The sequence below is a fragment of the Arachis stenosperma genome, chromosome 3, assembly GCF_014773155.1.
Source record: "Arachis stenosperma cultivar V10309 chromosome 3, arast.V10309.gnm1.PFL2, whole genome shotgun sequence".
Lineage (NCBI taxonomy): Eukaryota > Viridiplantae > Streptophyta > Magnoliopsida > Fabales > Fabaceae > Arachis > Arachis stenosperma.
Genome location: NC_080379.1, coordinates 39153566 through 39165720, shown reverse-complemented (window position 1 = coordinate 39165720; position 12155 = coordinate 39153566). Strand labels below are relative to the sequence as shown.

The 12155-nt window shown below is 33.3% G+C and overlaps 1 protein-coding gene across 1 annotated transcript; it reads right to left on the bottom strand.

Moving 5' to 3' along the window:
- Window positions 1–1243: 1243 nt before the first annotated feature.
- On the bottom strand, window positions 1244–7111 carry LOC130968052 (U-box domain-containing protein 6-like). Its single transcript, XM_057893132.1, has 6 exons — window positions 6786–7111; window positions 5693–5755; window positions 4722–4907; window positions 4438–4545; window positions 2998–4148; window positions 1244–2401 (listed from the first exon to the last, which is right to left on the bottom strand). Exons 2-6 carry the CDS (start codon window positions 5744–5746, stop codon window positions 1615–1617), a joined length of 2286 nt encoding a protein of 761 aa, XP_057749115.1. The 5' UTR covers window positions 5747–5755; window positions 6786–7111; the 3' UTR covers window positions 1244–1614.
- Window positions 7112–12155: the final 5044 nt, after the last annotated feature.

The following is a 12155-nucleotide window of genomic DNA, read 5'->3' as shown; positions in this document are numbered from 1 at the left end:
GGGAGCCACGTCAGACTTTTCCGTTGGGTCTTGGACGGAAAGACTGATCCGTCCAAGTTTTGTGAAGGTCAGGAACTTAAAAGTATTTTTCAATAGTTAGGGACGACGAAAATATCCGCAGGACAAAAGGGCAGGACCTATTTGTCCTTTTCTCTTACTCTTTTTAAAAATGGCATACTCGATGTGATCATGTGAGGCATTTGCTAAATTCAGCACCGTCAAGATCAAGATCAAGATCAAGATCATGGCTCTGGATGTCTAGTAAAGGAACCAAGAAAGGAGGTAAAGGAAAACAAGGGAAAAAGGGTGGTGGTCAGAGGCATTGTTGAGTAGAATCCTGGTGCACATATTGTGAAAAATTAAATGTAGTGATTGATCAATGTCTTCATAAATTTAGTACAGCAGTTATATCTTGCAAATAACTTCCTTCAAGGCCAAGTACGTGGTAGAACTTTGAGTGAACTAGACCTATCTAACAATAAGTTGACCATGGGAATCCACGAGCTCGTTCATGCATTTTCTCCTTGCATTCACAAAACATTGCCTACTTTGGATTTGGGAAGGAATCAAATTACTAGTATGATGACAAACCTTTCTCAATTTTCTTCTCTTAAAGTATTAGGACTCGATAGCAATGAATTGAATGGAACTTACATGAAGGGTTTGGCCAGCAATCCAATTTGGAAGACTTACGCTTCAAAAGAATACAATAGAAGGTTCAATAGGTCAAGAGGTCAATTTGTAAATAAAAATTATATAAGCCCTACATACTAAAAGCAAGGGGCCATTTTGCTATTTCAAATGGGATGGCTAATGTTACTCCCCAACATAGGATGGAGTAGCCATACCTTCCTAACTATCTACTTTGTAATAATAGATAAAAGTTCTTGCAACACCACTTGTATATTGCATCTATACTTGCTCTAATACCCATTTTTTAACACCCAAAACGCTAATCTACTCATAATTTGGATTAGGTGTTAATGATTACCTCAATTTTGGGTGTATAAACAAAACATCTCCATGCTTTGTTTGGTTCATGTCCTTGGACAAAAACATGTTCAATAGTGTAAAATGTAAACACGAACAAGTAGACTAAATGTTATGTCTTGAAACAGAATTCTCGAGCACTTCCGTAAAGTAGAAACACAATTCAAGGACAAAAATACGTACCACATTGCCGTACCACATTGCCGTACATCGAACATGCACCGATGGCCGCCAATGACTTTCCAGCAACGGTCCAGTAGCTGACAATGGCAATCTAAACACTGGCAGCTGTGGTTTGAAAAGGGGTAATAATATCCAACTATTAAGTAAGATAGAGAAACATTTCTGTGTGTTTCTAACTCGACCTTTCAAAAGTAAATTTAAGACGTGGAACACCTATTATATATTACCAAAAATTAAATAAATATCTAATACTAAGAATTGACTGATATTACAATGAGGAAAGAAACTGAAGAATTATCAGAATCCACAAAATTACACATGCATGTACATCTCCTCTACGCGTTGGAAAAACCAGTCAGAGCACCCAATGGAACAGGACTTGAGCTTAGAATAAAAACCAGGGCTAGTAGAAGCTAGGCATCGAAAGATTTGCACTGAGACCTAACACTGGTAAACAGAATAGCTCTTGCTTTTCCACAGAAAGCTTAAAGCCTTCCCCACCTTTCTCCTAGATGTAGACTTGCATAGTGGTTTCATCTCAGGCTTAGGCATAGATGAATTGCTGGTTTCTGGTCGGCCTTGTGGCTTGGACGGGGAATGCTCTTCTTGTCGTTGCTCTCGGAAGAGCATCAACAGCTTTTGAGATTTTTCTCTGCCTCTTGACGTCCCATTCACCGATATTGAGACCAAGGCAGGGATGACCCCTTCTTGAAGGACCATCTCGCAACATTTCTTGCTCCGGTTACACAAAATTAGGAGACATGCGACGGCTTGCTCTTGCTCTAGGAGCTCACCAGTGTCGAGTATCAACGCCAATGTGCTTATGATTCCTGGAGATGACACAATTTCCTCTCTACCCAATTGAGAAACCGCCAAATTTATCAATACAGCTATGCATTTTTCGGTCCACACACTATCACCCTGGCCTACAAGCTGGGATTGCAAGCCAACAATGATTCCAGATGAAAGGAGGTATGGAATGTTGGTGGGTACGGTGGAAAGATTATAGAGTGTGTGGAGCGAATCTAGCTTGCATTGAACATCAGAGCTGGATTTAAGAATCTTGACTAGGAATGGGACAGCCTGACCTGAACCAATCATAGGCTTGACTTCTTCAAGGCAAGAGAGATTTAGATACAGGGCAGTTGCACACCCATAGCAAGTAGGTTTATAGATCATTTCGTCCAACAAGGATAAGACTCCGGCTGATATCATCATTTCCTTGTTTCTGTTGAAAAGAAAAAGGAACAAATGAGTGTGAGTATGCAATGATTTGGAAAAGTGGAGAAAGAAAGGTAATAACTATTGCTATCTGGAACATTTATTCTGCACCACCATTAGAAATTTCAGCCTCAATTATTATTGGAGCATAAATCTGTCTATTTTTTCCTATATAAACAATGTCAATGTCAAAATTTAACAAGCAAAATAATCAATTTTCAAATTTGAGTTGCACTAAGCAGTAAGCACATTGTCTTCATTTCTTTCTCCTGTGTGTCCATTTCAAGAAGGGGAGTGGGGGATTAATACATCATAAGAGAGAGGCTTCAAAAAATAAATACATATAACTTGCAATTTATTTTTCCACAAAATGATGGAAGCTCTTGAAGAGGTACATGATGATCAGATCATTGGGATTAAATTATGAATATTTTGTTACTACAACATAACCAAGTAAGTGTGGTTCTAGCTAAATGCAAGAGCATCACTTTTCAATCACCAAATGTTGTTTAAGTCTTTTAATAAAATGGAAAAGCAGTTTTACCTTATGGTTAAAAACTACGAAAACTACAAACAATAATACATACAAACAATAATACACACCTGTCATTGTTCACAGCAAGGTTGAACAGGGCCATAGCTCCATTTTCTTGATCCATTGCATTTCCTTCACGCAAAGCTGATTGGAGAAACTGCATAAGTGCTTCAACAAATCCATTAGCACCCATAAATGTCCTGGCGTCCTCATCATCCCTTAGCAACATCCTTAACCTTTGTACAACCTTACACTTCCCCTGTAAGTCGTTCCCTTCTGTTAAGACTTTCAGAAAACTAAGATACTGTTCATTATCGTCCTCTTGTGTAGACACACTTTCAGCTCCAGCTACCCCAGTTTGCTCTGACATGCCGCTCTCTTCTACTGGAACCACTTTCGCACCTTTCAACTTGCAAGAATTTACACTGTTAACATATTTTGAATTTGTGGAATCGGTATCTGATAAAGCCAATCTCCAATAGTTAAAATCAAGAGATTCGGGAGGGCCTTCAGGAATAGGAATTCCATTCTGTGCACACCAACTAGCCACAAGATTCTTGACATTGTAATTAGGAGTCAATAAAAGATGTGGAAGTTTCTGTTGAGTCTTTGGGCAGGTGTTATGCCCATCACTGAACCATTTTTCTATACAAGCCCTTTCGTATGTTTGACCTGAAGCAATTATAACAGGATCACTCATGAGTTGCAGAGATATCGGACACCTCAACTCTTCAGGGGGAAGGGGCATCTGGCCTGATTTTCTATTATTCGGCTTTAAGTTAATGGAACTAAGTTTTGAAAATACTCTATCAAACGCTTGAGTCTGAACACCATCCTCAACATATCCATTAACAGTAGGTGAACAGGGTTGGGAGCCCTGAGAATCATTATCATCTGAGAATTCACTTCTAAACAACTTAGAATATTTCCTCATGAGGTGTAAAAGATATGCAATAATTGATTCCTTCCGCTTGTCTTCCTCAGCCTGAGCTCTTTCAATGAGTTTTTTGAGAGCTCTTCGTTCAGTAAGAGCTGCTCTTGAAGATGTAATTCCAAGTCTAGTAGCAGCCTGATGAAAACATTCAAGTTCACTACTGTCATTAGAGTTGTCAAGCTTCCTTCCCTGCTGAAGCAATGCAATTAAATCGTCGCCAACTTGTTTTTCTAAGGGGTCAATTGCAAAAACCGTACTTGCAAGTTCATCCACAATTTTCTCAACCTGCTCAAAAATAAATCAAATGTCAAGTATGATTAAAAAAAAGAGGGAGACCCGGGGGGGGGTGGTTGTCCATGATGATCAGGATTCAGTGTACAGAGTTGAGTTTAGAATATAGCAAACAAGGTGGCATTGAGTTATTTTGGAAATAAATGAAACATAAAAAATAGACCGCCCCTCACTCATTCAGAAAGCAAGTAGCAAGGCTGTGTAAGAGCCTCCACATAATAGAACAAGAGAAACTGAAACATGGAAAAGCAAGCTATACATCCATATCATTGAAGATTATCACCTGACACCCAATAGATTGAGGAACAATATCTTCCACCAGTTTAAGACTGTCAACAAGTGCAGACTTAGCCTTTTCAAATTTTTGAAGTACGGCGTCGCCAGTTATCGCCTGTGTCATAAGTGATATTATATGCAAGATGTTCCACAAGTAGTATTCCAAATCAGATAACCTAATGGGCTATAAATAACTTGTTGAAAGGGCTTAGGTAACTAAATCCACCCTACATAATGGTACACTATCGGAAAATAGAATTGAAAACTATACAATAATAACGAAAATTGTACCAGGTAAAGTTTACTACACTCTGAGCAGTGCTGAAGAACATTCTTCGACTTCTCTAAAGCTACATGCAGTGAACATAATGCCTGTATTCCAGATTTGCTCCTAGGCTTAGCTGCTTCTAGAGAAGGAAATATTGTCAATATTTTACAATATATTGCAGAAAGAGTCCTGCACATTTCTCCATGTAACTGCACAAGATACCAAACACTCATTGTCAGCTGAAAATAGAGAATTTAACAATTAAAAAAAATGAAAGAATTGGAAAAATATCCCAAAAAACCAGAGCAAGAGAACTATACATAAAATTTACTCTCTTATGTTTTTTTTTGGCAGCAATTCTAAACCTTCTTTAAAAAGCAGTAGTGTTAATTGTGTAAAAGAAAATAATTCAATGTGGTTCAAACAGAGGACAGTTACTTTTACTTCAAAAAAAAGAATAGGAAAAGGAAAATATGCAACTAATGTGTATACATATATAAATAAATATATGTATATATATGAAAAAAGAGGGTAAAGAACACTTTTTGTCCTTAATGCTTGCAATTTTCTTCAAAAATATCCCTAACGTTTAACTTCATTCAATTTTGTCCTCATCGTTTTTTATTCATTCAATTTTGTCCCTAACCATTTCGATAAAGTTACCCTTGGACATTTTAAATTTTGTCCCTAACATTTTAGATGGTGTTAACGTCCATGGGTAATTTTGACATAAATCAAAACGTTAGGGACAAAATTGAATGAAATTAAATGTTAGCGGGATTTTTGAAGAAAATTGTAAACATTAGGAACAAGAAGCATACTTTACCTGAAAAAAAAAGGACTCGATAATTATACTTGAATATTAAGTACTACAGGAATTATGGAGCAATTACAATTGACGAATGATACAAATTTATCAATATTAGTAAAGTAAAGGATTAAAGGAAGAATTTCTAACAGTCATCCCACAATAATTTAAGACATGTCATCATACCTTGGCATCACTTGCTGCAAAAAGATTTTCTTCAAGCTCAGCAACATCCATCATTCAAATTCACTGTGAAAACTTAGATGCTAAATGATCCCAACTATATTTAACGATTATCAAATCAGGAAACAAATAAAATTAGCAAAGTAGTGGTAAAGAAAAATGGCGCTACCAGTTCAGAATTTTTAAATTAAAAAAAAATGCATGTGATTAGACCATGCTGCAATCAACTAAAAGTCCAACCATTCTTCAGTTTCATTTCGTTTAATTTACCCAAGAAAGGTAAGTAGCGTGTTGAAAATACTAATAAAAATTTAGTGACTCTATTTATTGGGAATTTCTTTATATCAATCAAACAAATAAATAATAAATAAAACAATGACTTCAAACTTGTTTTACATGCAAAACGTAAACTGCATCAATATTCTCTTTTTACGTATAAATATTCTAAACATACAACAAAAGGAAAAGTACCTTGTAAGCAAACCTAACATAAAGCAATTCGGTAGGCATTGGATTTGCAATGCTCTCTTTTTGTTTTTTAAGAGAAAGAATTCAAATTATTCTCTCTTAGTTTTCAACATTTTTTCCCCAACCAAAAAGGAGAAAAGGGTTTTCCAATTAACACAATAAAAAATTATAGTAATTTAAATTGGAAAAGGCAAAGACATCCGGGACAAATCTTCACAATAGAAAGATTAAGACAAAATTTGAAAAGTGACCAAAACAATTTCGACATTGTCCATTTTTCATGGTATAAATAATCAAATGAAAGAAGAAAATGCTGATTTTTCGGTTATTTTTTCTCTCTTTACAAAAACATGTTCACAGCGAGCAAATTAATCAACGCATTCTTATTTAACAGCTTCACAATCCCAAAAATAAACGCCAAAAACAAAAAATTAGCACAAAGCAATGGCAAAGAACATAATCTCCAGCTGAGATCTTCACTCCAACAACACATAAAAAAGGATTAAAAATTACGGAAAAATCCTTAGAGAGAGAAAAATAAATCAGATTGAGGAAGCATTGAAAGGCAAAATGAGCATGTGAGAAATGTGAGATGCGGGATTAGGGTTTGAGAGAAGAAATAACGTACCAGAGAAGAAGAAGAAGAAGAGATGGTGCTGGAGGGTTTGTTCATTAAGAAATGGAATTCTTTTAGAGCGAAAAAAAATTAATTAACAAAAAATGAAAAAAGAAAAAAGAAGAAGAAGAACTGGTTGTTTTTTTGGGTTGTGAGGATCTGTCTAATGTGAGAGACAGAGAGGTAATGAGTAATGAGGTATAGACCGGAAGGAACGACTAGTTCGGAGGACGCACACAAGGACAGCAGAGAGAGAGAGAGAAAGAAATGTGGAGGGAGATGACGAGATTTGGTTATTCTTATTTCTCACTTTCTTCTTCTCTTTCCTTGTGTGTGAGTGTTACCGGGTGGAAGTGGAATTGAGCCGAAGCAGGAAACCGAATTTAATTGCAAAGTTTAAATTTGGGGGGCTTAACACTTAACACCCAACACTTCACAGTTAGAATAGTCTTTGTCACTATCAAATTAATTTTCAAAACAATCATGTCTCAAATTAGGTTTTTTTTAATAGATAAAAATTATATTTATCCTTTTAAACGTTTTTCAAATTTTTTACCATTTTAAATATTCTAAAACAATTTTACAGGCAATTTATCATACATACTAGTGTTAAATTCGTGCGATATACGGACTTATATTTAAATTTGACATGTTAAATTAAAAATAATATTTTATCATCATAAATTTTTTGAATTTAGTGTAATATGATCATCGTCATTACAATAATAAACATGCTGAATATGCTGTTTTATCTTTATTCAAAGTAAAAAAGCAAATAGAAGATTTTGAAGTCATTCTTGAATCATAAGGAGGAAGACATGAAAAAAATAAGAACATATATAACTGAATAATAGCATGTCAATTTTACAATAAATTTTATATCAAAAGGCTAATAAAAATTTATCGATAACCTAGTATCTTACTAACTTCATTAGAAAAGCAATTAGCATATGATGTTGTGCTCTTTGTTACACATTTCATCTCAAATTTGAAAATAGAGTTATAGATAAATTAGTTATATCTACAGTAAATATTTATACAGAAGTGTAAATCATAACATGCTATTAAAATGAAAATAATATTATTCTTATCTAAATATTATTAAAAACTTCTTTGAACACGACATTTATTGTTGATGACTTTGAATTGACGTCTTCATCTAGAATTAAAACCTTGAGGCCACTGCGCCTCTTAACTCTTGACAAAGCAACATAAAGTTGTCCATGAGTGAACACTGATTTTGGCAAGTAAAGTCCTACATGTGATAATGATTGACCCTAACTCTTGTTAATGGCCATTGCAAAGCATACTGTTAATGAAAATTGTCTCCATTGGAACTTAAATGGCAATCCTGAATCTAAAGGGATCAAGTTCATTCTTGGAATGTACATTTTATCTCCAATATTTCTACCGGTCACTACCGTCGCTCCAATTACGTTGCTGCCAAGTTCGTTAACTATTCATCTTGTCTTGTTGCATAAACCTGAAGTATGGTCTATGTTTCATAGTAGCATTACAGCGACTCCTGGCTTCAAAGTCAACTTGTGATTGGGTAGTCCTGAACATTTGATGTCATTTAGGAACTCTGGTGTGAACCACTCTTGTTGTACATCTTCATTCTCATCAGCTTAACATGTTGTGTCAGAACTCAAATACTCATTTTCAATACCTGGAAAGATTGTTAAGACAAAATCGTTTACCTTCTCGACACTCTCAAACGTGGGTGCAAGAATTTTTCTACTCTGAAAATACCTGTAAGCTGTAATCTGACATGTTTTGCAACAAATTTGGATATGCAAAGTCTACCAAATGAGAGAGAGGGTTATTAGTAGTTGTAATCAATAGATCATCTGGAATTTCAATTTCTGATTCATCACCAACAGCAGAATCAATATTTCCATTTTCAACATCAAGTATCCAATTAGCAAATCTCTTCATTTCACCTTCATCTTGATCTAAAGAAGACATTAGAAGCCTCATGCTCGTATGCAATTTTAGAACCTTACAAAACGACCACAGATGGGATGAGTTAATAACTGATGTCAATATATCATGTCTACTCCCTTTCAGAATCACCGGAAGTATCTATTTGAAATCACCTCCTAGAACAACAACCTTACTACCAAATGATTGATGTGTCTTATGTTGATCGGTAACTAACATAAGATTCCTGAGCGTCCGATCAAGTGCTTCAAACAACATTTTATTGAGCACCTGGAGCTTCATCCCAAATTATTAAGCTACTTTAAATGAGCAGCTCAGCTTTCAAACTGCTATGCTTAATGTTGCAAGTAAATTCATAACATCTGTCAAAAGAAAAGTGTTAGCAATAGTATTTAACATAATTAGTTGATGCGTGTAGTTTGACGCTTTGACTTTCTTTTTTATAATATTTTTTTAGTTCGACTGTTATATAACAACATTAAATATTTATATTTTAAAATATAATCAGAAATTTATATTTAACATTTTTTTTGGATTATCACTATAGAGTATTTGTTTTTTATTTATTTAAAGTGCAAATTTTACTGCTAACAAAATTTATCATTTTTGACTAATATTTAGTCAATTTTAAACACTAAAAATTAAATTCTAAACTTAAATCTTAAATCTTAAATTCTAATGATATAAAATTAAAATATTTGTTAAAATGTTGACTAATATTAATAAAAAATATTGGTGTCCTTATATTTTTTATTTAAAAATGATAGTTATAATGATATAAATTTGTCTATTTTTTATTAAATACTAATTTATCTAATATTATACAAGATCAATAATTAACTTATTAATTCTTTTTGTTAAAATTCATTTATTGGATACAAAAATTATTAAAAACTAGTCTTTTGTTTTGGAAAAAAACTCCAACATAAAGTATTACCTACTTTAATTGGTAGAACGGAGTTAATGCTGGGTCATGGATTGCATGTGATGATGTTATCTTTCCAAGAGCTAGTACTGGTGACCACGTTCATTGCATGAAAACAACGCCCCCTCTAACAAAGGACTTGTATAAGTATGAGTGTATGACCGGTCTCTCTTAGATAGTATTTTTGAGGTATTGAGATAAAGATTGGAAAATTAAAATTTAGTATCATATTTATTGATATAAAAATTGGTATTAAAATTTTAGTTTTTATTTTCAAAACTTCTAAAAAGCGAGGACACACAAGACTAAAATTTTTTGGAATGGAGATTGAAACTTTAATAATATTTTATATTTAAAATACTCCTATTTCAATTAATTAATTCCAATTTTACTCTTTATGCAAATTAAATTAAATTAGAGTTTTATTCTTATTTCAATCTATGTCTCTAATTTTACACCAAACATAATACTGACATTTATTTTAATCTATATCTCCAACTTTACACCAAACATAATACTCCTATTCTTGTCCTTATTGTTAAATTTTTCTGAGTTCGTAAATATGCAAGTGATGAGAAGAAATTGTGTTAGGCACATTTAGAAAAATATTATAGACAAATTTACGGACAAACAATTGAAGAATATGGTTTGGATTGTGCAAAGAGTAATACTAATGTTGAGTTCTAGCAACAAATGCAAAGACTGAAGAAGATGAATAAGGATGTCTGGGCTTACTTCGGATTATAATGAAACCGTAATTCATCACCTTGAAATTGTAAAACCAAAAAAAAGTTTCTTCGAATTTTTCTCCTTGCCGGACTCTACAACTATAGCATAGGCTACGCAATGACATCTTGGATTTTACCCTTTTGCAAATCAATTTTTTGCCTTTCCTGGTGCATTGATAATACTTATAGTATCATCTTATCTTTACCATGTCGATGAAGTGCAGATGACGAGCTTCTACCGCTTTTACTAATTAGAGATTTTGATTGAATTTTGTAAATATTTGAAAGAAAAAAGCTACTTCTGGAGAAGGATGAGGACTATATCGCAAAGAAAATAATGACAACACAATATTTCAAGGCTTATAGACAAAAAGCGACTTCGTTTTTGTACTTGGCTAATTAGGGATTAATTTATTCTTCAAGCCACACGTGTCAATAACGGACTCACTTGATTAACATGTCACGTTCGACACTATCGTACAGTTTAACGTTAAGTTTGAAGGATTACTATGTGTTCATAACACGCAGCAGAAGAAAAGAAAGTAATCCTAGAGATCTATTTTGTGCTTAAACTTTATTCCAATAATAAATATATAGTAGATCATATCTAAATACCTGAGTACGCTAGTAAAAATCTTTTTCTCCTTCGATGGTACGAAGGCGCCATGCGTATCCATACCGAGACCAATCTTTGCTGTCAACTCTTTGACCAATGGATATCTGATCTAAATTGAGAACCTATTTGTAACTTTTTGCACACCATAAAATTCTTCTCCAAAAATTAGGCTCACATATATTTATGTGTATAGAGATAAGGGAATAAAAACCCTTGTTATTCTCTCCGTTTCCTGTACTCTTGACGTACATATATATAGTATGAGATTTGTTATTAATTTTAAATTTAAATCTCAATTCAAATTTAAATCTCAATTCAAATTTAAATCATATCTTAAAATTCTAAATCTAAATCCTTCAAATTTATGAATCATATCATAACTCAATTTGAAAACAGAATCAGTTAGGATCTCATTCAAATTTAGAAATAGAATAACTAATTATTCTCAAATCTCATTTAATATTCTCAATTATCGTACTGTATTATATTCTTGGTGCTAGCAAAGAATATAATAATATTATATTTAAATTAATATAATTATTTATTTGATCAAATCAAAATAATAATTAAATAATTCTACAACAAAGATTAGAATACTCGTTAGTGTGTGACCCTATAGGTTCAAGACTAAGCGAGTAGTAAATTAGTCATTCTAAATTTACTAATCAATGTTGGCGTCTAGCAACACTCCTCAACGACCCGATAGTATGAAGTAATATATTTTTACTAAGAACCTCAGAAGAATAAAGTATAATTCCTTCCATCTTTACAGCTCTTGGTTAACACTTAGAGTATGGTTTAATTGTCAAACTCTAACTTGTTACTATTATTATAATGAAATGTGAATGACCTAAGAAACTCATTTCTTCATTCATTCATTCCCATTGGCCAAGGTTTTATTCATTTCAGTCATTATAATCGTAGAGCTCAAACTCTTTACCGAGAGTTGACGGATTTCTTATTGACTAATCATTAATTCTACAAGTATTTAAATCATACCCAATATCCATTCAACTAGCACCTTAGGGTATTAAGTATCCGAAATCAAAGTATGATAAATACATTGCTAATTACTATGATAGTCGCAGGTAAAAGGAAACTCTATTACTATATTCATCTTGAGAATATCCTATTGACAAATATGCGGTAATTATAACCATTAGGAATTC